This window comes from Heterodontus francisci, chromosome 10 (assembly GCF_036365525.1).
Source record: "Heterodontus francisci isolate sHetFra1 chromosome 10, sHetFra1.hap1, whole genome shotgun sequence".
In the NCBI taxonomy this organism is placed as follows: Eukaryota; Metazoa; Chordata; class Chondrichthyes; order Heterodontiformes; family Heterodontidae; genus Heterodontus; species Heterodontus francisci.
Window position 1 is genome coordinate 98,780,774 of NC_090380.1, and position 25,017 is coordinate 98,805,790.

The 25,017-nt window shown below is 43.0% G+C and overlaps 1 protein-coding gene across 3 annotated transcripts in view; it reads left to right on the forward strand.

The window, feature by feature from the left end:
* dop1b (DOP1 leucine zipper like protein B) overlaps positions 1-25,017 on the forward strand; it is a 151,365-nt gene that overhangs the window by 112,345 nt on the left and 14,003 nt on the right. For all 3 annotated transcript variants that reach the window (XM_068041145.1, XM_068041144.1, XM_068041146.1), the window contains exons 28-32: positions 4,871-4,953; positions 5,731-5,840; positions 11,969-12,118; positions 14,722-14,783; positions 23,742-23,870. In XM_068041145.1, the coding sequence (XP_067897246.1) occupies positions 4,871-4,953; positions 5,731-5,840; positions 11,969-12,118; positions 14,722-14,783; positions 23,742-23,870 (534 nt within the window). The remainder of the gene's footprint in view (positions 1-4,870; positions 4,954-5,730; positions 5,841-11,968; positions 12,119-14,721; positions 14,784-23,741; positions 23,871-25,017) is intronic.

Sequence of the window (25,017 nt, forward strand, 5' to 3'; positions counted from 1 at the left end):
GGAGACAGATTCAATCGTGGCTTTTAAAAGGGAATTAGATAAGCACATGCAGAGAAAAAAAATGCAGGGCTATGGAGAAAAGGCAGAGGAGTGTGCCTTACTCTGTTAGAGAGCTGGCATGGACTCAACGGGTCGAATGGCCTCCTTCTGTGTTATAATCATTCTACAATAAGTGAGTGATCATTTTAGAGGGCACACAAGAGTCAACCACTTTGTGGGTTTGATCTTGTACAGGCCAGACCAGGTAAGGATGACAGATTTCCTTCCCTCAAGGGCATTAGTGAACCAAATGGATTTTTACAACAACCCATAGTTACATTGTCACCACTACTGATACTAGCCTTTTATTCCTGATTTATTTAATGGATTATCTGCTGACAATGCAGCCAAGCACCAATGTCATCATTGTGGCCTGAACTGCGCACACATCCTGCCAGTATGATGCTGTGCATGCGCAGCCTACTTCAACTCCCAGGAAGAGAGTGGGGAGCGGTGTGCCAGGGGCACTTGACACACACAAGTGAATTCACTGTGTGATCCTCCCGCGCTCGCTGCATTCACTTCCCCCCCCCCACCCCCCCCCCCTCCTGGCTTCTTAAACCAGCAACGCTCCCACCCTTCTCAACCCTGGTTCTGCACCCCCTCAAGCAGCAATCACGGGAGGGAGCAGGGAAGAGAAGCAGCGACCTTGGAGGGAGTGGGCAACTGGGGGGGTGGGGGGGTGGGATATGGAGGAGACTATGCCATTGAGAAGGTTTAAGTTCAATTCACTTTTTTTGTGTGTCAAATTGAGCAGTGCCATCTTTATTATTGGCAGCCGTCTGAGACGTCACAGACAGCGATGTTTCAGTAAGTGAGGCTGCATTTGCGCATGTGCCAGTACTGCACCACCCAGCAAACGCAGCCTTTGTTTAATTGAATTGTAATTCCCCACCTGCCATGTGGGGTTTGAACTCCTGTCTCTGGATTACTCATGCAGTAACATAACCACTGTGCTGCCCCTAATATCTAACCAGCTCTGGTTACACCAGGGTTTTTTATATAAGACACGTTTATCACACAAGTGGACTGTCTATTACTAACCACAAGATATCTGTAATAAAAACAAGAATGCTAGAAATACTCGGCAGGTCTGGCAGCATCTGTGGAGAGAGAAGCAGAGTTAACGTTTCAGGTCAGTGACCCTTCATCAGAACTCACGAGGCACAAGATATCTGTGCCTTGCTCCAATTAGCACCCAAGGCAACTGGTTATCAGATAGAAATACCATTTCCTCGTCCCATGACTCTATACAAAGACATCCTCCCATTAATTGGAACAAACCTGAACCAGGATGTTGGTTTCCTTTTTATTTATTTGTTTCATGGGATGTGGGCGTTGCTGGCTAGGCCAGCATTTGTTGCCCATCCCTAATTGACCTTGAGAAGGTGAGCTGCTGCCTTCAAGTGCTGCAGCCCATCTGGTGCAGGTACAGCCACAGTGTTGTTAGGGAGGGAGTTCCAGGATTTTGATCCGATTAGATACTCATTTATTGAGCATTATTTTATTAATATAAGCAAAAAGTGCAATCGCACCTGTTATAGTGTCTGACTCCATGGAATCTCATTGGCCTATCACAATCTCACCAGCCTGTAGAAAGTTGTCAAGTTGAAGAGATTTTAGTGCAGGGGCGGAAGTGTATAACTGAAAAAGCAGCCAGATTTTCTTTTCATTCTACTCTTGTATACTTCGTAAAAATATTTTATTCACATTAAAAAAAAAAGACATGGTTAGTTATAAAAACTGTTTAATTTCTTGCTACTGATGGTAGTGATGAATAACCATGTGTTTGGGAGCAGTATTTTTGTGGTGAACATGTTTTGGCTAATGTGTAATATTGTAGCGTAAATCAGGAAGATGGTTTATTTAAGTTTTTTGACTGGATCTCTTCAGTTGCAATAGGAATAGTTTGTCTTTAATACATTTTCTTTTCCTCTGCTATCCTGTTCTGTTGGTGTGTTGGCATTTGCTGGTTGCCCTTGATTTTGTTCAGTTGTCTTACGTATTGGTGTGGAAGTGGACCCAATCACAATGAAAAATAAGCACTTTTACTGAAAAGAAAATTGAAACTACTAAATAGGACTGATCTGATATTGCTTAGATCCGTTTGGAAATCGTCATTTTAACTTTTTTGCAATTTTATGCATAATTGTGGTAGTTAATCAGCAAACCATGCAAGCAGTAACTGTAGCAATATATTCAGATTTGATGTGGGATATCCTGCTATGCCAAATGGCATTACTAATGTATCTACATAATAAATAGCTTAGACTCTTCAGTGTGTGGACAGGATTTTAATATTGCCTAGTTTGGATGTATATATGGCAGTTCATTCATTTGTGTAAAATGGTTACGTTTTGGGTGTATCTTGTTTGCTGGTGCTCACCACCCACCACCCACCACTCACCTCGTCCTCACCAATCTGTCTGCCATAGTGCATCTGTCCAAGACAGTATTGGAAGGAGTGACCACCGCACAGTCCTTGTGGAGCCAAAGTCCCATCTTCATATTGAGGATACTCTCCACCGTGTTGTGTGACACTACTGCCATGCTAAATAGGATGGATTACGAACAGATCTAGCAACTCAAAAGTGGGCATCCATGAGGCTCTGTGGGCCATCAGCAGCAGAATTGTATTCAACCACAATCTGTAACCTCATGGCCTGGCATATCGCCCACTCTACCGTTACCATCAAGTCAGGGGATCAACCCTGGTTCAATGAAGAGTGCAGGAGGGCATGCCAGGAACAGCACCAGGCATGCCTCAAAATGAGGTGTCAACCTGGTGAAGCTACAACCCAGGACTACCTGCATGCCAAAATGTAAGCAGCATGCGATAGACAGAGCTAAGCAATCCCATAACCAACAGATCAGATCTAAGCTCTGCAGTCCTGCCACATCCAATTATGAATGGTGGTGAATGAGGAAATCACTAACTGGAGGAGGCGGCTCCACAAATATCCCCATTGCCAATGATGGGGGAGCCCAGCACATCAATGCAGATGATGAGGCTGAAGCCTTTGCAACAATCTTCAGCCAGAAGTGCCGAGTGGATAATCCATCTCAGCCCCCTCCTGAAGTCTCCAGCATCACAGATGCCAGCCTTCAGCCAATTCGATTCACTCTGCGTGATATCAAGAAACGACTGAAGGCACAGGATACTGCAAAGGCTATGGGCCCTGACAATATTCTGGCAATAGTACTGAAGACCTTTGCTCCAGAACTTGCTGTGCCCCTAGCCAAGCTGTTCCAGTACAGTTACAACATTGGCATCCACCCGGCAATGTGGAAAATTGCCCAGGTATGTCTGGTATATACAAAGCAAGACAAATCCAACCCCGCCCAATTACCGTCTCATCAGTCTGCTCTCAATCATCATTACAGGAAGGTGTCATCGACAGTGCTATCGAGCAGCACTTGCTTATCAATAACCTGCTCAGTTTGGGCTTCGCCAGGGCCACTCAGCTCTTGACCTCGTTACAGCCTTGGTTCAAACATGGACAAAAAAGCTGAACTCTAGGTGAGAGTGACTGTCGTTGATAGCAAGGCAGTATTTGACTGAGTATGGCATCAAGGAGCCCGAGCAAAACTCGAGTCAATGGGAATTGGGGCAAACTCTCTGCTGGTTGAAGTCGTACCTAGCGCAAAGAAAGATAGTTGTGGTTGTTGGAGGTCAATCATCTGAGCTCCAGGACATCACTGCAGGAGTTCCTGAGGGTTGTGTCCTACACCTAACCATCTTCAGCTGCTTCATCAATGACCTTCCTTCAATCATCAGGTCAGAAGTGCAGATGTTTGCACAATGTTCCGCACCATTTGTGACTCCTCCGATACTGAAGCACTCAGTGTAGAAATACAGCAAGACCTGGACAATATCCAGGCTTGGGCTGATAAGTGGCAAGTAACATTTGCGCCACACAATTTGCGCCAGGCAATGAACATCTCCAACAAGAGAGAATCTAATCACTTCCCCTTGATGTTCAATGGCATTACCATTGCTGAATCCCCCACTATCAACATCCTGGGGGAGTTACCGTTGACCAGAAAGTGAACTGGAGTAGCCATATAAATACCGTGGCTACAAGAGCAGGTCAGAGGCTAGGATTCCAGCAGCGAGTAACTTACCTCCTGACTCCCCAAAGCCTGTCCACCATCTAAAAGGCACAAGTCAGGAATGTGATGGAACACTCTCCACTTGCCTGGATGGGTGCAGCTCCAACAACACTCAAGAAGCTCGACACCATCCAGGACAAAGCAGCCCGATTGATTGGCACCCCATCTACAAACATTCACTTCCCTCCACCACTGATGCACAGTGGCAGCAATGTGTACCATCTACAAGATGCACTGCAGCAGCGCACCAAAGCTCCTTAGTCAGCATCTTCCAAACTCATGACTTCTAACACCTAGAAGGATAAGGGCAGCCAATATTGCTGTTCCTTCACTGATATACGAACATATGAGCATACGAATTAGGAGCAGAAGTAGGCCATTCGGCCCCTCGGGCCTGCTCTGCCATTTCATTATATCATGACTGATCTGTTTATGCCTCAAATTCCGCACTTCCATCCACCCCCAATAACCTTTTGATTCCTTTGCCTGACAAGAATCTAGGTCAAAATCCTGGAACTTCCTTCCTAACAGCACTGGGATGTACCTACCCCATTTGGACTGCAGTGGTTCAAGAAGGTAGCTCACCACCACCTTCTCAAGGGCAATTAGGGATGGGCAATAAATGTTGACCTAGCCATCAATGCCCACATCCCATGAACGAATTTAAAAAAAAAATTATTGAAAGTAAAGTAATGCTTTGTTTTTGTTTGACTTCAAGGCTCATTCTCCCCACCCTCTACCGTGGTGTCGACAGCAGTCGCTTCTTTATACAGTGTGCAGGCTCTAACATTGCTGGCTGAGGTAAGTCTCTGTGTGCAACTTGTAATTTCAATTAATTCACAGATAATTTTCATTGATATAATTAATATTTACCACTATTATTTCTCAACCAATTTTAAATGCCTTCCTTATTCTGTATTTCATTCTACAAACTTGTGATTTTTTTCAAGAAGCTAATTCGTTATGCAAGTCTGCCTCATGTTTACCCAGGGTAACCTTCATTATCCTTCTTGAGGATAGTTTTCCATTTAACAGGAAGGTAGTTGCTCTCACCAAGTGCATTTTGTTTGTTTTCACCTCACCTGCAACCAGTAGAATAGGCACGTAACCTGCTCCCAGGATCCTAATAGTGCCATTCATGCTGGTCGGGAAGTGTACAAAAGTGGGTTAGGGTCAAAAGTTCCCTCCATTGTTTACTTTTGGTCAGTCCTCTATTCTCTTCAATGCTGTGGTTGATCTCTCACATTACTGGGAACAAGGCAGCCTCTGCTTAATGTTTGAATTAGCCTTAGAATTACATCTTTGGTAATTCTGGTAACAATGCTAAATTAAGTATTATAGCTCACCTGGTGGTGAGAGCCACCAATCACATTAGCTAAAATATACAGCTTTGAGAAAGTTTGAAAAGCCTATAATCTGTATATAAATTAATGAAAATTATATGTCTCACTGCAACTCTCAGTGATTTTATTCCTTTGGTACCTTACTTGTGCCTGAGGATCTTTGTTACAAAGTGGAATCTTTGTCTTTGTGCTCTGGCAGCCTTTATCTGACATGCCTTTTTGAAATAATTTTCAGCTGCTCGCTCCTCTTCTTGATATGGTTTACCGCAGTGATGAAAAGGAGAAAGCAGTGCCGCTCATTTCACGGCTGCTGTACTACGTGTTCCCATACCTGCGAAACCATAGGTAATGAGATGAAATGTTTACGCAGTTACTTCAACCAATTGATAAGATGTTGAGAGTTCATGGATCCAGAATTTCATAATAGATCAAAATTTACTTTTTATTAGAATTTCAAACTACAAAATAAATCAAGATCTTTATCTTGGTTTATTTTAGTTAGTGAGAAGTCATACTAATAAATGTCCATGTTTTACACCGAGTATTTAGGATCTGGAATGCCCTGCCTGAGAGGGTGATGAAGACAGATTCAATTGTGGCTTTTAAAAGGGAATTAGCTAAGCACATGCAAGGGAAAAAAATGCAGGGCTATGTAGATCAGAGTCTACGCTTGGGATAAAGGAGTTGGGTTTGTTGGTGTAAATCCCGAATCTTACTGAAGCTAGCATCAGGATAAAAGCAGTTATAAACTGGGCTGACATTCCAGTACAGATCAGAGGAAATTCTCCATCGCCAGAAGTACTGCCCTTCAAATGAGATGTTAAACTGAGGTCCTGCTTGCTTCAACCACCAAAAGATGTAACTGCTTGTGGGATGTTGCTAGTGCAGTATACCCGCTGCACTTACCATCATAACTTTACCTGTATTCTAGAAGTTGTAAGCATTTTAGCTGTATGTCAGTATAAACCAGTTGAAATGTTTCATAGTTGGCACTACAAATGGTTTGATTATTTCGGGAAGAGAATCTTTTCATACTGCAACTCCAAAAATGTGATGCTATACACTTTTAGATTTTGCATTCCAGTCATCATTATTCTTTTTACCTATAATGCAGTATACATCAAAACAGCAATCACTTGATTTGATACAGCATTCCTTGTAAACATCACAAGGGAAAGGTGGACATAGAGTAGGAAATGAATGAATTTGGCAGGCAGGCAAAACCAAGGAAACTGTGTTAAGGAGAACTTTGAAGTCAGGAAGAGAGGTAGTAAAGAGTAAGATTTGGGAAAAAGAATTGCAGGGTGCTGTTACTGTGGTGTAATAAACATGGTGTTAGAGTAATATATTAACGTGGAGAGGAGATTGGCTGGCTAATAGGAAACAAAGAGTCTGGCTAAATGGGTAATTTTTAGGTTGGCAAACTGTAACTAGTGGGGTGCCAAAGTGATCAGTGCTGGGGCCTCAACAATTTTTAATCTAGATTAATAATTTGGATGAAGGAACATGGTATATAGTGTGTACCATATACAAGATGCAATGTAGCGACTCACCAAGGCCCCTTCGACAGCACCTTCCAAACCCATGACCTCTACCACCTACAAGGACAAGGCCAGCGGATGCATGGGAACATCACCACCTGCAGGTTCCCCTCCAAGCCACCCACCATCCTGACTTGGAACTATATCGCCCGTCCTTCACTGTCGCTGGATCAAAATCCCATCCTAACAGCACTGTTGGTGTACCTACACCACATGGACTGCAGCAGTTCAAGAAGGGCGTATAGGGACGGGCAATAAATGCTTGTCCAGCCAGCGATACCCACATCCCATGAACAAATACAAAAAAAAATTGTAGCCAAATTTGCTGACGACACAAAGATAGGTGGGAAAGCAAGTTGCGAGGAGGACACAAAATGCTTTGACCTTGGGAGTGGGAGGAAGGTGGAATTGGAGGGCATTGACTCGGTGGGCTGACAAATTCCCACCTCCGGCTGATCTTGTAGGGAGGAAGTTGTCGAGCGAGGGAGCCGTGGTTTACTAAAGAAGTTGAAGCGCTTGTCAAGAGGAAGAAGAAGGCTTATGTTAGGATGAGACGTGAAGGCTCAGTTAGGGCGCTTGAGAGTTACAAGCTAGCCAGGAAGGATCTCAAGGGAGAGCTAAAAAGAGCAAGGAGAGGACACGAGAAGTCATTGGCGGATAGGATCAGGGAAAACCCTAAGGCTTTCTATAGGTATATCCAAAAATGATTCTCTGGGAAGCTAGGGAGGAGATTGCAGAGCCTTTGTCCTTGATCTTTATGTCTTCATTGTCGACAGGAATAGTGCCGGAAGACTGGAGGATAGCAAATGTTGTCCCCTTGTTCAAGAAGGGGAGTAGAGACAGCCCTGGTAATTATAGACCTGTGAGCATTACTTCGGTTGTAGGTAAAAATGTTGGAAAAGGTTATAAGAGACAGGATTTATAATCATCTTGAAAAGAATAAGTTCATTAGCGATAGTCAGCACGGTTTTGTGATGGGTAGGTCGTGCCCCACAAACCTTATTGAGTTTTTCGAGAAGGTGACCAAACGGGTGGATGAGGGTAAAGCAGTGGATGTGGTGTATATGGATTTCAGTAAGGCGTTTGATAAGGTTCCCCACGGTAGGCTATTGCAGAAAATACGGAAGTATGGGGTTGAAGGTGATTTAGAGCTTTGGATCAGAAATTGGCTAGCTGAAAGAAGACAGAGGGTGGTGGTTGATGGCAAATGTTCATCCTGGAGTTTAGTTACTAGTGGTGTACCGCAAGGATCTGTTTTGGGGCCACTGCTGTTTGTCATTTTTATAAATGACCTGGAAGAGGGTGTCGAAGGGTGGGTTAGTAAATTTGCAGATGACACTAAGGTCGGTGGAGTTGTGGATAGTGCCGAAGGATGTTGTAGGGTACAGAGGGACATAGGCTGCAGAGCTGGGCTGAGAGATGGCAAATGGAGTTTAATGCGGAAAAGTGTGAGGTGATTCACTTTGGAAGGAGTAACGGGAATGCAGAGTACTGGGCTAATGGGAAGATTCTTGGTAGTGTAGATGAACAGAGAGATCTTGGTGTCCAGGTACATAAATCCCTGAAGGTTGCTACCCAGGTTAATAGGGCTGTTAAGAAGGCATATGGTGTGTTAGCTTTTATTAGTAGGGGGATCGAGTTTCGGAGCCACGAGGTCATGCTGCAGCTGTACAAAACTCTGGTGACCGCACCTGGAGTATTGCGTGCAGTTCTGGTCACCGCATTATAGGAAGGATGTGGAAGCTATGGAAAGGGTGCAGAGGAGATTTACTAGGATGTTGCCTGGTATGGAGGGAAGGTCTTACGAGGAAAGGCTGAGGGACTTGAGGTTGTTTTCGTTGGAGAGAAGGAGGAGGAGAGGTGACTTAATAGAGACATATAAGATAATCAGAGGGTTAGATAGGGTGGATAGTGAGAGTCTTTTTCCTCGGATGGTGATGGCAAACACGAGGGCACATAGCTTTAGGTTGAGGGGTGATAGATATAGGACAGATGTCAGAGGTAGTTTCTTTATGCAGAGAGTAGTGGAACGCCCTGTCTGCAACAGTAGTAGACTCGCCAACTTTAAGGGCATTTAAGTGGTCATTGGATAGACATATGGATGAAAATGGAATAGTGTAGGTCAGATGGTTTCACAGGTCGGCGCAACATCGAGGGCCGAAGGGCCTGTACTGCGCTGTAATGTTCTTAAAAAAAAAAGTTCTAATGTTATTTGATCTACAAGGGAGTCGAGGATTATGGGGGCAGACAGAAAAGTGGAGTTGAGGCCAAGATCAGATCAGCCATGCTCTTATTGAATGGCAGAGCAGGTTTGAGGGGCCGAATGGTTTACTCCTGTTCCTATGTCTTATGTTCGTAGGATTCTTGGGTCTACAAATCCTGTAATCAAAGTGGAAGGATGGTCAGACAATACATACATAGTGGAAGTTAAACTAAACTAAATCTTCGTTATTCCAATAATAAATACATTACATAAAACCTGTTCCTTACAGCTTGGCCTCCAGGCATATGGAGTGATCTGTTCCATAGCACATGAGGTTCTTGGACCATTTCCTCGATGGATCTTTTGGCTACCACTGACTGCAGTGCTGTTCCTTTTAAATTTTTTTCTGTATTTATACCTTTGTTTCTATTGAGACATCACCACCCTCTTGTGGACATGGCAGAGATGATCGTAGCATATTGCTCGCTTGTTTTGACCCTGAACAGCCAATCAGAAAGCACTTGTCAAGAATGCTTTTTGTTTTCAGACTGTATTGTGTTCCTTACTACTGTTGCCAGATTTTACGATTAGCTGTCTCTGGATTTTGGCCAGGGGAGACTTTGTTATCCTGGATCCCTGCTTGTGCATTCTATGCAGGTGATATGACCCTTTACCAGCAAATTCTACCTGCATCAATTCCTTTAAAGCTATGCTGTTCGGTTTGGTTATTAGCCCTCAACTCTCCAACATATCTCCCATATGGTGAAGTGGTATGCATATAAAGTATAATTATAGTATATATTTTATGTATTATAGAAGTTGCAGTTATTACCTTTGGCACAATTCCTTCAGTGGCCGCAGGGATGGTGGACAAACAGTAATCCAGAGTCTGAAGCGTATCACGTAGGCTGGGATGTATGGCTGGAGAAAATTTCTCGGAATAGGGCAAGGCCATGTCGGGATTTAAAAACTAGTATCTTGAAATTGATTCACAGAAGCACAGGGAGCTAATGGAGTTGGATGAAGATAGGGCTGTTGGGTATGAAAGACTTTGTGTCGAAAAAAAAACCTCAGGCGGCCAATTCTTGATTAGCTTTTAGTTTATTAAGCGTAGAGTCAGAGGGCTGAATTTTCCTGGGCCCAAGGAGGCGGGGCAGTGCCGGGAAAGTAGGGGGGAACCGCAGTGGGACAGCGCTGCAACTCATTCTCTCTTTTCCCCCCCATCCACCCACCCCTGGGGGACTTTCCCAGGGGTGGGTTGGGAACAGGGTCAGCTGTTTGTTCCACAGAGGCGGACGGCCAATTGGAACCCCACTTAGGGACCATTTTGTGGTGGCAGCCTCCCGGTGGCAGGCTGGGTGGCCATTGGAGCGGAAGGCGTCATGCCACAATGAGAGGCTGCGGGGATCAAAGGCCACAACCTCTACAGTCCTCTACTCCTACCAACTTCAGGCCTCTATTTGTTGACTTCTCTGCAGGCAATCGAGGACGCCTCCATGTTGTGCTCGACTGCCTGCCTCAGCAGTGTCCACCCCTCCTAGTGGGGCTGCGGGCCTGACATTGCTTCCAATCCTCTGATGAGGCTTCCGGCTTCCCTGGTCCACCCACCGTTCTTAATTGGATGGGGCTCCCAGAGACGGCCTCTTAATTGGCCACTTCCGAGAAGATCGCGACTGATATCCCGCCACAGCTACTTCCAGGATCCCAACCGGGAATTGAAGCTGACGTCCGGATCACAGCCCAACTGGAAACATCCAGCCCTGGGAGACCAGCAGATGGCATTTGAGAAATTCACCCTCATGATCGAGGTATAGATGAGAGTTTCAGCAGCAGAGAGGGTGAGCTGAGGTGATAAGTTGATGTCTTGGAGATGGAAGAAGACAGTCTTGGTGACGGATCAGATGTAACATTGAGAGATTGGCACAGGGTGAAACAGAATGCTGAGGTTGTACACGCCAGCGTTCAGCTTGATACGGCAACCTGGAAAGTTGAAGAACCCCGAAGCAGAGGAATGTATTTAATTGCTTCATTTTTTTTCCAGTGTTGGCCTGTAGAAAGTTTTGACTGCTCCACAGCTGGATCTCAGCATTGGAAAACACTACAGCAGCCTTGGGATCAGTACATCTGATGCAATGTATAATTGCATTTTATATATGTTAGAAGAACGTCTATTTCTTAGGCAGCAGAAAACTACTTAGTTTTAGTATTTATTGGCAGTTTTACTTGAGCCACATGATAGCTATGTGGGAAGTGGAAACATGTCTCAAACACACGGAGCAGATTAGGTTATAAAAGTCTGTTATTCCACGTACCTTTCTGCTCCTTATGTGGAGACATTTAAGAAGTTGTAGTCATGATGCCATTATCTCTCGTCCTGTTTTAGATAACACCACAGGATGGCGTGACTATTGTCTTTTTTTTTAAACTGCAAAAAATTCATTTCCTTTTGTTCTGACTTGCATTAAAAGTTGGTTTTAAATAAGAAAACTGTATTCGTTATTCAGGACTATTTCCAACCATTTTCTGACCAGAAAAATCTTGACCTTGATGAAGTTTTAAAATGCTTTGTATAAGAATACAGAACGCATGTGGATTTTCATTTTGAAGTGAATGCATACATGTTGGTTTAACGATGATCTTGATTTTATATGTAGAGATGATATACTACTTATTCTGTTTTTTTTCTTTGGTATATACTGAAACCACATCCTCTTTTCATTTCCCCTCAGTAAGTACAACATCCCCAGTTTTCGAGCTGGTGCTCAGTTACTGAGCAGTTTGAGTGGCTATGCCTACACCAAAAGAGCATGGAAAAAGGAAGCCTTTGATCTCTTCATGGACCCACTCTTTTTCCAGATGGACTCATCATGTATTAACCAGTAGGAAAATATATATAATTCCATGTGTAATATGTCAAGTTTTTGTACTGGTTATTGAAAATAAGCTTATAAATTTCACTTGGAGGTTGTTTCTGTTTTGCCAAAGTACATCTTTCTGTCTACAAAAAGTGAACATATTGCATCAAACTTTCAATTACTATATACAAGACCAAAGCTTTAACAATTTTGTACTATTGGTACAGTTTGCAAAGCAGATGTTAACTACTTTGCTGTACAAACTCATCAAATTGAAGCAAAGTGTTGTGCTGCAGAATGTTTTGGACTTGCATTTGCTGGACTGGTGCAGGAGGCATAGAACAATGGCTTGTGAAGCACAGTTGTATTTGCGCCTACAATACTGCTTGAACCAATGCTCACGTATAGCCCACAGCAGTTCATGATGAGACCATTTTCATTGGCTGCTCAGCCAGCTGGCTTCTGAATTCTGCATCCCTTCCCTATTTCCTGAAGCCTATGTTAAATCATAGAAAGTTTAAGACACAGAAAGAGGCCACTTGGCCCATCGTGTCTGTGTCTGCTGAAAAATGATATACCTATTCTAACCCCCCCCCCCTTTCCAGCATTTGGTCCGTCGCCCTGCAGATTACGGCACTTGAGGTGCATATCCAGACTCCTTTTAAATGAGTTGAGGGGTTTCTGCCTCAACTACCCTTTCAGGCAGTGAGTTCCAGACCCCCACCACCCTCTGGGTGAAAATGTTTTTCCTCACCTCCCCTCTAATTTTTCTACCAATCACTTTAAATCTATGCCCCCACATCACTGACCACTCTACTAAGGTGAATAGACCCTTCACCTCCACTCTATCCAGGCCCCTCAAAATTTTGTACATTTCAATCAGATCTTCCCTCAGTCTTCTCTGTTCCAAGAAGAACAACCCCAACTTATTCAATCTTTCCTCATAGCTGCATTTTTCCAGTCCTGGCAACATCCTCGCAACTCTCCTCTGTACGCTCTCTAGTGCAATTACATCCTTTCTGTAATGAGGTGACCAGAACTGCACAGTACTCAAGTTGTGGCCCAAACAATGAGTTATACAGTTCCAGCATAACCTCCCTGCTCTTCTCTTCTATACCTCGTCTAATAAAGGAAAGGATTCCATATGCCTTCTTAACCACATTTATCGACCTGTCCTACTTTCAGGGATCTGTGGACATTCACTCCAAGGTCCCGCACTTCCTCTACACTTCTCAGTATTTTCCCATTAATCGTGTATTCCTTTGCCTTGTTTGACCTCCCCAAATGCATCACCTCACACTTCTCCTCCAGGTTGAATTCCATTTGCCACTTTTCTGCCCATCTGACTGGACCATCAATATCTTCCTGCAGCCTACAGCTATCCTCCTCTCCATCTACCGCATGGCCAATCTTTGTGTCGTCTGCAAACTTATTGATCATGCCCTCTACATTTACATCCAAATCATTAATTTTCTACAAAAAGCAGGGGACCCAGTACTGAGTCCTGCGGAATGCCCGTCAACAATTACCCTTTGTTTCCTGCCACTGAGCCAATTTTGTATCCACCTTGCTGCATTTCCCTGGATCCCATGGGATTTTATTTTTTTAACCAGTCTGCCATATAGGACCTTACCAAAAGCTTTGCTAAAATCCATGTAGACCACATCAACTGCACTGCCCTCATCTATCTTCCTTGTTACTACTTCAAACAAATTCAATCAAATTGGTCAAACAAACTCTTCCCTTAACAAACTGGAGATTTCTTCAACTTGCTTCAATCTGCCCTTGCTATAGTCCATCATTATTATATGACATTAAATACACTGAAGAATTCAATTCATTCTTCAAAGCACTTTTCTACTGTCCTAATGTAATGGGTGATATTTTAAAGCAAATGTTTAAGGAGCATCCTTAAAACATGTAGAAGAGACATATTTGGCCTTGTGGCTTGCAGGTGGAACATGAATGGATAGAAGAATTCAAGAACAAGCTTTGCATTCATATAGCTACTTTCAGAATCTCAGGCTATCTTGGCACTTCACAACTAATTAAGTCGTTTTGAAGTTTAGTGGTCACTGTTGTAATGTAGAGAAACATGGGGCCAATTTTCACCCAGCAAGGTCACATGAACAGGAATTAGGTAAATGATCAGATAATGTTTTTTGGTGATGATATTTGAGGGATAAATGTTAGCCAGGTCATGGGGAGAACTCCAGTTCTTTGAGTAGTGCCAACCAAGTGGGTAGATGAGGCCTCAGTTCAACATTTCATCTGAAAGACGTCACCTCTGACAGTGTAACATTCCCTCAGAGCTGCACTGAAGGGTCAGCTTATGTTATGTGCTCAAATCCTGCAGTAGGGCTGGAACCCACAAGTTTGACACGGAGGCAAGAGTGCCACCACCTTAGCCAACTTCTCACCGTCAGGTGGTTATATTTGAATTCTGCAATATTGATTTTTTTTTTTATTAACTGGAGAAAATGTGCTGTTAGCAGCACTTGCGGTGCAATTTTAAATACATATCTAAAGAACTTTTGTGATTTCACCCAGAGGTAGCAAACAGTGGAAATCATTTACCCTGTGGTTAGGGAATGAATGAGTCTTAAAGTATGTTTCTGTTTTCCCAGTTGGAAGTCAATCATTGACCATCTGTTGACACATGAGAAAACAATGTTCAAAGACTTGATGAGTAAGTCCAGTTTATTATGCACATGTACACACATCTGTTTTCTTGAAAATGTGATTTTAAAAAAAAATTGACTGCTAATATAATGACTTTAAATCCAAATTTATGCACAGTTTTGCAGTTTAAATGCTAATCTGTTAATTGGGTACACTTTGGGAAACCGAGTAATTAATAACAGTTTATGCCACAAAGCTGCACACTGATTTAAATAAATAAACTGTGTTGGACCCAGCATATGAAGTGGCTGTAAGGAAAGTTTTTGAAAGTATTCTGTCAATGTTGATAGAGACTGAGTTATTTAAAATTTATATTGTTTACTCAATTACTTTGTCTTTTTTGGCACAGGCCTTTAAACACAGTCGAATCATAAAATAGTACAGCACAGAAAGAGGCCATTGGGCCTGTGCAGTCTGCATCAGCTCTTTCCCCATACCGCAGACACTTTTTCGTCTCTCATGTGGAACAAAGTGTTATGTAGTTGTATAATAGCTATCATATTGCCGTCATTTGAAGTTGTGGTGTCAGGTTCTACATGCACACTAATGACACCCAGCTCCACCACTTCCCTAGACCCACCCACTGTCTATTTTGTCAGCCTGCTTGTCCAAAATCCAGTGCTGAATGAGCTGTAATGTTCCGCCCTTGGGAAGATCAAAGCCATTGTTTCCACCCCCTTCTCCCCTCTGACAGCTCTGCTATAATTTCTTTTTGTTTCTCAACTTGCATGTGAACTTTATTGTGGCTTTCCAAACAGCACCATTGTTCAGCTGTCTCAAACATTTATTAGCTATTTCAAAATATTATATTTCTTCAACTTTCTTGCAGTTACAATGCTTTTAAAAAAAGCATAGGAACAGTAATCTAACTAACTATTACTACAACAAGTCATAGAATTAATCAGTCCTGCTGCAGTACCCGTGATAACCCTTTCCATCCAAGTCTCTGGCATTCACCCAAAACTATTATCCAATACCTCCTAATATCATCATCTTTGGCTCGGTGTCAAATTTTGTTTGATTAGACTTCTACACCATTTTTCTACACCAAAGGTACTATATAAATGCAACATGTTGACAAGTGAAAGTGCAGCAAAGTGCAGTTTGGTATCATTGCTCAGTGTCTATACTAGACATGAGGTTGTGGGAATAAAGAAGCAAAAATAGCACCTATGGTAAGTCCGTCAAACAGGTGACAAAGAAGCAATCTGTAGGCTCTGAAATGCCTTTGGAATGCATTAATTAGAAAAGTGGAGATCCTATTCAGCCAAATGAATGAGAATGATTACCTCGTAAAATTGTGCTGCAGTTGTGTTGGTCAGTTTCTGAGACCAATCCTACGAGATATTACTAAACCTGTTAGCTGCTGGACAGGAGTTCCGTCCAATTAAAATCACGGCAGGGTTACAAATGTTGTCATGGGACCCTGGTATTAAATATATTCACCAGGCACCCAGTGGCAATTCCAAACTCTCAGTTGCTCTATTAAACTGGGACCCATGAGTTTTGGATGGGAACAAGGCAATAAATGGATTTGCCCCATTTTAACCTCTCCTCCCCATGTTCCGGCCAAGTGGGCAGGGTTAACATCAGGTGAAGACAGAGTATTTACAGTATTTACTTTAATCCTGAAAAGCTAGATTTTAATTTGTGAAAGAGTTCTGCATGCAATAAGGTATTTGAAAATTCTACTTGTTAATTTTATGTTGAAGATTGTGATGGTGATTGATGCTATCTTTTTGTTTTATATCTTTTCTTCAGTTAAAATTACCCCATCCATTCCCAGAATATGCAGTATTCTCAATTGGGACCATGTTGGATGAATGTAATGAACCAATATAGAAAAGATTGATGGGTACAGCAGCAGCAATTCCTGCAGCAAAGCTGAATTGACTTAATGTAGCTAATTGGCATAATGCTGCCAATGAGTCATTTATATTCTAATAGTGTCCATCCTCAACTCTTGGCTGTTAAGCCTGATTGTATAAAACAATGTTGCAGTTGTGTGTGAAGGTGAAGCAGTTGAGTACATGATGTTCTCGTGAGAAGGTGATTGTATCCCTGACTAACATGTCTGTTTGTTGCCACAGCAAGGGAACATGGTGTCAAGTTAATCAAGTTGAAGGTCGCATGGGAATGTGAAAGCATGTTAGGGAGGGACAAGCTGTTGCCAAAAGTGAAGGCGGCATATAGTCATTTAAGGAACAGGCCTGGGGGCTGTCAGGTTCCCAGTGATGAATGACTGATCAGCTACAGGAAAGAATGTAAGAATGTGCTGGATGATAAGATGTTGGTACAAGGACGACAGTGTTAGCTCTGCAGGAACGGAAACATCTGTTTTCGCCCTTTTTCTTAATCGGCGTGGGAAAACAAAATGGGAATATGCAGGTGGTGGGAGATGCTGATTGTCATGTAACCCTGAAGATAAAGGGAATAAAAGGATGGCAGTTGTAGCCTTTTAGCATCAGGCAAAAATGGGATGTTAATGAATTGGCAGCCTGGTTATACGAACATATGAATTAGGAGCAGAAGTAGGCCATTCAGTCCCTCGAGCCTGCTCCGCCATTCAATAAGATCATGGCCGATCTGTTTGTGTTTCGAATTCCACACTCCCATCTACCCCCAATACTCCTTAATTCCCTTGCCTGACCAGAATCTATCTACCTCTGCCTTAAAAATATTCAGTGACCTTGCCTCCTCCACCTTCTGAGGCAGAGAATTCCAAAGTCGCACAACCCGCTGAGAGAAAACATTTCTCCTCATCTCTGTCCTAAAAGGGTGACCCCTAATTTTAAAACGATGCCCCCTAGTTCTGGACTCGCCCACAAGAGGAAACATCCTCTCCACATCCACCTTTTCAAGACCATTCAGAATCTTATAAACTTCAATCAAGTCTCCCCTCACTCTTCTAAACTCCAGTGAAAACAAGCCCAGTCTGTCCAACCTTTCCTCTTAAGACCACCCACTCATTTCAGGTATCAATCTAGTAAACCTCCTCTGAATCACCTCCAACGCATTTACATCCATCCTTAAATAAGGAGACCAAAACTGCACACAGTATTTGAGATGTGGTCTCACCAATGCCCTGTATAACTGAAGCATAACATCCTTACTATTTATTTTCAATTCCTCTCGTAATAAAGGATAGCATTGCATTAGTCTTCTTTATTACTAGCTGTACCTGTATACCAACTTTTTTTGACTCGTGCACTAGAACACCTAGATCCCTCTGCACCTAGGAATTCTGCAGTCATTCTCCATTTAAATGATCTGCTTTTTTTTCTTCCTGACAAAGTGAACAACTGTACATTTTCCCACATTATACTCCATCTGCCAGATTTTTGCCCACTCTTAATCTATCTGTCGGTCTGCAATCTCCTTTTGTCCTCTTCACAACACACTTTCCTACCTATCTTTGTGTCACCTGCAAAGTTAGCTACTATGCCATCGCTCCCTTCATCTAAGTCATTGATATAAATTGTAAAAAGTTGAGTCCCCATCACAGACCCCTGCGGGACTCAACTTGTCACCTCCTGCCAATCAGAAAAGGACCCATTTATGCATGCTGTCTACTTTCTGCCAGCCAGCCAATCTTTTATCCATGCTTATATGTTACCCCTACACCATGAGCTCTTAATTTCTTCAATAACCTTTTATATGGCACCTATTCAAACGCATTCTGGAAATCCAAGTACAGAAGGTCAACGGGCTTCCCTTTATCCATAGCACATGTCACTCCTTCAAAGAACTCCAACAGATTGGTTAAACATGATTTCCCTTTCACAAACCTATGCTGATTATTCCCGATTACCATGAGTTTTTCTAAGTGCCCAGCTATAACCACCTCAAGGATCGATTCTAACACCTTCTCTACGACAGACGTCAAGCTAACTGCCTTCGCCCCCCCCCCCCCCCCCCCCCCCGCCTTCTTGAATAGAGGGGTTATATTTGCTACTTTCCAGTCTGATGGAACCTTTCCAGAATCTAGCGAATTTTGAAAAATTAACAGCAATGCAACTACTACTTCATTAGCCACCTCTTTTAAGACTCTAGGATGAAGCCCGTCAGGACCCGGGGACTTGCCAGCCCGCAGCTCCATCAGTTTGGTCAGTACCTCTTCCCTGGTGATTGTAATTTCACCAAGTTCCTCTCCTCTTTCCACCCCCTGATATTCAGCTATTATGAGAATGTTTTTTGTATCCTCTATAGCGAAGACAGAAGCAAAATATTTGTTCATTGTGTCTGCCATTTCCTTCTTAGCTGCTATTAGCACCCCATTCTCACTCTCTAGAGGACCAACACTCACTTCACTTACTCTTTTCCTTTTCAAATAGCTGTAGGAACTTGCTGTCCATCTTTACATTTCTAGCTAGCTTCCTCTCATGCTCCCTGATTAACCTTTTAGTCACTCTCCGCCGTTCTTTATATTCTGACCAATCATCTGAACTGCTACTCATCTTTGCGCAATTATATGCCTTTTCTTTAAGTTTGATGCTTTCCTTAACAACTTTAGTTAACCATGGATGGTGGGTCCTCCCCTTAGAATTTTTCTTTATAGTAGGAATATACTTAGTATTCTGAAATATCCCATGAAATGTCTGCCAATGCTTCTCTGTTGATCTATCTCCTAGCCTAGTAACCCAGCTCACTTCAGCTAGCTCAGCTTTCATGCCCACTTAGTTGCCCTTATTTAAGTTTAAAATACTTGTCTTAGACTCACTCTTCTCTCTTTCAAACTGGATGTAAAATTCACTCATATTGTGGTCGCTGCTACCTAGAGAGGTGCCTTTACTCTGAGGTTATTAATTAATCCTGTCACATTATACAACACCAAATCTAATATAACCTGCTGTCTGGTTGATTCCAGAATGTGCTGCTCTAAAAACTATCTTGAATGAATTCTATGAACTCCTCATCCAGGTTGCTATTGCCAATCTGACTTTTCCAGTTTATATGTAGATTAAGATCACCCATGATTATTACCCTCCCTTTATCACAAGCACCCAAGATTTGTTCTTGTATACTTTGTCCTACATTGTGGTTACTGTTAGGGGGCCTGCAGACCACTCCCACTAGTGACTTCTTTCCCCCACTGTTCCTCATCTCCACCAAACCGATTCTACATCCTGATCTCCTGAACCAAGGTCATCTCTAACTATTGCACCAATGCCATCCTTGATTAACAGTGCTACCCCTCCACCTTTACCTAGCTTCCAATTCTTCTTGAACGTCATATACCCCTCAATATTCAGGATCCAATCCTTGTCATTCTGAGCCACGTCTCCGTAATGGCCATCAGTTCGTCTACTTTGTTATGAATGCTACATGCACTCAGATACAGAGCCTTTAGTTTTGTATTTTCGTTATCTTTGTAACATCTAGTCTCGACTGTTGGTGTATTCTTAGGTTTATTCTCTATGTCCCTTCCTGCCATTCTCTGACCTCATTTCCCATATTTCTATTCTGCTCTCCTGCCTTGACTCTACCTCTGTCATGGCCAGTCTGCTCATCCACTTTGCAGACCTCGCTTTCGTCCACACAGGTTGAGAGCACGTCAAACCTGTTTGACAGTTGCAAAGTCTGAGGCTCCTGCACTAGTGTCTGCTCGGTCCCTTTACCTGCCTCACTCACGGTCACATCCTCCTTTTCCTCACTGCTGACCTCGCTGAGGCCAACACCTCAACAATGAAAAAGAAACCTGGTGCTGGACTGGGAAACAAATACTCTTATTCCCTGCCCTCCCCCACTCCCCATTCAAATTCTGCTCTGACACCTCTTGTGAGTTGCACAGTCATGTGGGAGTGCACTATTCAATGACTTCTGCCTCACCAGGCCTGTTTACAGACTACTGTGATGTTCTGAAGATCACAGATTTGGATCCAATTCATTCCATTCCTTTGGGCAGTTCGTAATCAAAGCACTGCAACTCTGAGGATTTAATTGGCAATGCTAATTGCATTCAAATTGCACGTTCCTAAATATATATCTCAAGTTTTTCTGTAAATTCCTGCTTAATGGTCATGTATATAGCAGATGAATTTCAGCATAGACAAATTTGTTTGACTTACGAATGAGAAGGGGTGTATTACTGAAGAGGACGGTGGGAAGCAGACTGGTAAGCTCGAGGAAGTGCTCGTTAGGAGGGAAGATGTGTTGGGGTTTTTGAATAACTTGAAGATAGACAAGTCTCCCGGGCCTGACGGGGTATATCCAAGGATGTTATGGGAAGCAAGGGATGAAATTGCAGAGCCGCTGGCAATGATCTTTTCATCTTCTCTGCTGACGGGGGTGGTACCAGGTGATTGGAGGGTGGCAAATGTTGTACCCCTGTTCAAGAAAGGGAATAGGAACAACCCTGGGAATTACAGGCCAGTTAGTCTTACTTCGGTGGTAGGCAAGTTGATGGAAAAGGTGCTGAGGGATAGGATTTCTGAGCATCTGGAAAGACACTGCTTGATTCGGGACAGTCAGCACGGTTTTGTGAGGGGTAGGTCTTGCCTCACAAGCCTGATTGAATTCTTTGAGCAGGTGACCAAGCAAGTGGATGAGGGTAAACCAGTGGATGTGGTGTACATGGATTTTAGTAAGGCATTTGATAAGGTCCCCCATGGTAGACTTATGGAGAAAGTCAGGAGGCATGGGATAGTGGGGAATGTGGCCAGTTGGATTAAGAATTGGCTAACTGATAGAAGGCAGAGAGTGGTCTTAGATGGTAAATACTCAGCCTGGAGCCCAGTTACCAGTGGCGTGCCGCAGGGATCAGTTCTGGGTCCTCTCCTGTTTGTGATTTTTATTAACGACTTGGATGAGGAAGTCGAAGGGTGGGTCAGTAAATTTGCAGATGATACAAAGGTTGGTGGAGTTGTGGATACCGAGGAGGGCTATTGTCGTCTGCAAAGGGACTTGGATAGGTTGCAGTGCTGGGCTGAAAAGTGGCAGATGGAGTTTAACCCTGAAAAGTGTGAGGTCGTCCATTTTGGAAGGACAAACATGAATGCAAAATACTGGGTTAACGGTAGGGTTCTTGGGCATGTGGAGGAGCAGAGAGACCTTGGGGTCTATGTGCATAGATCATTGAAAGTTGCAACTCAAGTGGATAGGGCTGTGAAGAAGGCATATGGGGTGTTAGCGTTCATTAGCAGAGGGATTGAATTTAAGAGCCGTGAGGTGATGATGCAGCTGTACAGGACCTTGGTAAGGCCTCATTTGGAGTACTGTGTGCAGTTCTGGTCGCCTCATTTTAGGAAGGATGTGGAAGCCTTGGAGAGGGTGCAGAGGAGATTTACCAGGATGTTGCCTGGAATGGAGAATAAGTCTTACGAGGAAAGGCTGAACATTCTAGGCCTCTTCTCATTAGAAAGGAGAAGGATGAGGGGTGACATGATAGAGGTTTATAAGATGATCAGGGGAATAGATAGGGTAGACAGTCAGAAACTTTTTCCCCGGGTGGAGCAAAGCGTTACAAGGGGTCATAAATTTAAGGTGAAGGGTGGGAGATATAAGGGGGATGTCAGGGGAAGGTTCTTTACCCAGAGAGTGGTCGAGGCATGGAATGCCTTGCCCGGGGAAGTTGTTGAGTCAGAAACTTTAGGGACTTTCAAAAGGCTTTTGGATAGGTATATGGATAAAGGAGAATGATGGGGTATAGATTAAATTGTCCTTGACAGAGGACAAAGGATCGGCACAACATTGTGGGCCGAAGGGCCTGTTCTGTGCTGTATGTTCTATGTTCTATGTTCTAAACCAATTCAACCCTGACACCAAATCAGTTCTAGAAGTCATCTTTATTTGAACAAAAGTAGGAATCAATGCATGTAAATATTTAAGTGATAGTTTACAGAAGAGACAGAATCATGTTACCCTGTTGTATTTTGGGTAAAGACTGTAACTCTGCTGTGATGCTGGACCTTCTCCTCCTGTCTGGTTCCTTCACCCGTTCCTACCTCTCTACCTTGAGTTAGCTACTTCTTCCCTGAATGTTCCAGTCTACCCTTTGTTATATCAGACTGCACTAATGGTACTGGGTGTATCCGATTTCTCCCATCTGTTCTTCCCCCTTTTTCTAGAGCCAGTAAGAATAAGGAAAAATTCATGATGGAAAGCTCAATGCCTGCTTGCAACATGCCAGTACTCATGACTATGACTAAGACAAAGAAAATATCATTATTCACAGTTTCATGTCCCATTGAGTTCCTGTTTTTGGCCCGCAGCACTTGCCATAATAGGCTATGCCTTAATACTGTGATGAATCTTAATCAGTTATTCTTTCCTTATTTTGGGATGGCCTTGCTTATAGAGACTTCTGCAGACTTGTCTGTTTGGACTTGTTCGTTTGTGGTTTTGCTTGCTTGATCTCAGATCCTCGTGTTCAGGGTGTTGCAGCTTTTTATATCATGTCTAGCCGTTGGATATCCTGCACCTGCAGCAATTTAGACAAAAAAATACATTTTTTTTTTACAGATTAGTTCCAGTGAAGCTTTAGCTATTTAAATTTTTCTGAGCCTAGGCTCTAAGTATTCTTATAAATTTATATTTTTTTATTTGTGAGGTGGTCCATTTTCTTAGGAGGAATAAGGAGGCCACAGACTTCAAATAAGAATCTAAATAGGATAGAGGAGCAAAGGGATCAAATCATTAAAAGTAGTGACACAGTTAACAAGGCCATAAAAATGCAAAGGCTTCATTTCTAGTAATATTCTTTCCAATAATTCACAAACACAAGGCATTATTAGACCCATAAAATTGTTTTTTTTCCATTTGTAATCTCTTGTTCTTTGTAGAGCTAATTATAGATGAAAGAAGGTTAATGAACATTCTGCTAATTCAGGAATAAATTCCATTTTGAGCATTTTAAAAAATTTCTCCTCCAGGACAATGGTTCAAATGTAATTTATAATTTGCAGTAGATTGCATTATTTCTGTTCCAGTTTTTGGCTTTATTAAATTAATCTTTTCTCCCCTTCAGGCATGCAGAGCAGTTCATTAAAACTATTTCCTAATTATGAACAAAAAGCAATGCTGGTGAAGCGCCAAGCTTTTGCAATCTTCAGTGGTGAACTGGACCAGTATCATCTGTATCTCCCACTCATACAAGGTGACTAATACAGTTTGCAAAATTTAGTGGTTAAACAATTTTTGCTTAAAGTGAACACAGTGAAATGTGAATGCAACAGATTTGGTTTAAACCGGTAAGATATATTTCCTGATGTGCATAAATTTGGACGACTTTCCCCTTTTTATGCTATAATCTCAGCACATTTTTTTTTACATATGAACTTTAGGCAATCATAGCTGCCTTGATGTCCTTGGACTCCCACTCCTGTAACTATTGTTACAAACATAGAACACAGAAACAGGAATAGGCCATTTAGCCTCTTGAGCCTGTTCCATCATTCGTGAGTTCGTGGTTGATCTGCGACCTAACTTTATCTGTGTCTTTGCCCCATATCCCTTGGTGCCTTTGACTAACAACCATCTGTCAATCTCAGTTTTGCAATAAATAATTGATTTAGCATCGTTTGCCATTTGTGGAAGAGAGTTCCAAACTTCTACCACCCCTTGCATGAAGAAGCGTTTCCTAATTTCACTCCTGAAATTAGAGACTGTCTCTAACTTTTAGACTCTCCAACCAACAAAATAATTTGTCCTGAACTGCCACTGTTCAGGGACTTTTCCTGGAAATTGTGCAACTTTGGGTGTCGGGTGAGAACTGTGCTTGGCTGTAATGCCCCCACGGTTAAATATACTGTTGAAACTGACTGGCGCTGCTCAAACATGAAAAATCACTACTTGGGTAAAGGTCTGCTACCCGACAGGAACCCGACGGCATGTGTCGGGTTCGGTCTTCCGGGTCCGGCTTTCGGGCTCGGGTCAGCCTGGACGCACACTGTAAGTGCTCTGCCAGTAAGTATTAAAAATAAAAAACTTACCTGAGCTGGGAGTCTGGGATGAAACTGAGTCTGCGCAATGAGCGAGTGATGTCACTATGACGTCATCACACACTAGCTGCAGCTTCATGGAGCTTCCCAGTCGGAAGGTAAGTAAAGGGATGGTCGGATCGGCCACAGGGCGAAATTGGAGGGAATCGGGCTTGGGTCCGCTGTGGATCGGTCGGGTTCTTTTTCCCCGACCTGAGCAGGCCTTTGTACTGGGGCACCTGTGGAACTATACCCAAGCACATTCCAGCGAGGAAAAGAAAAAGGATTTCAGATTTCTAGTTGCTCTCCAGTGACATTACATAT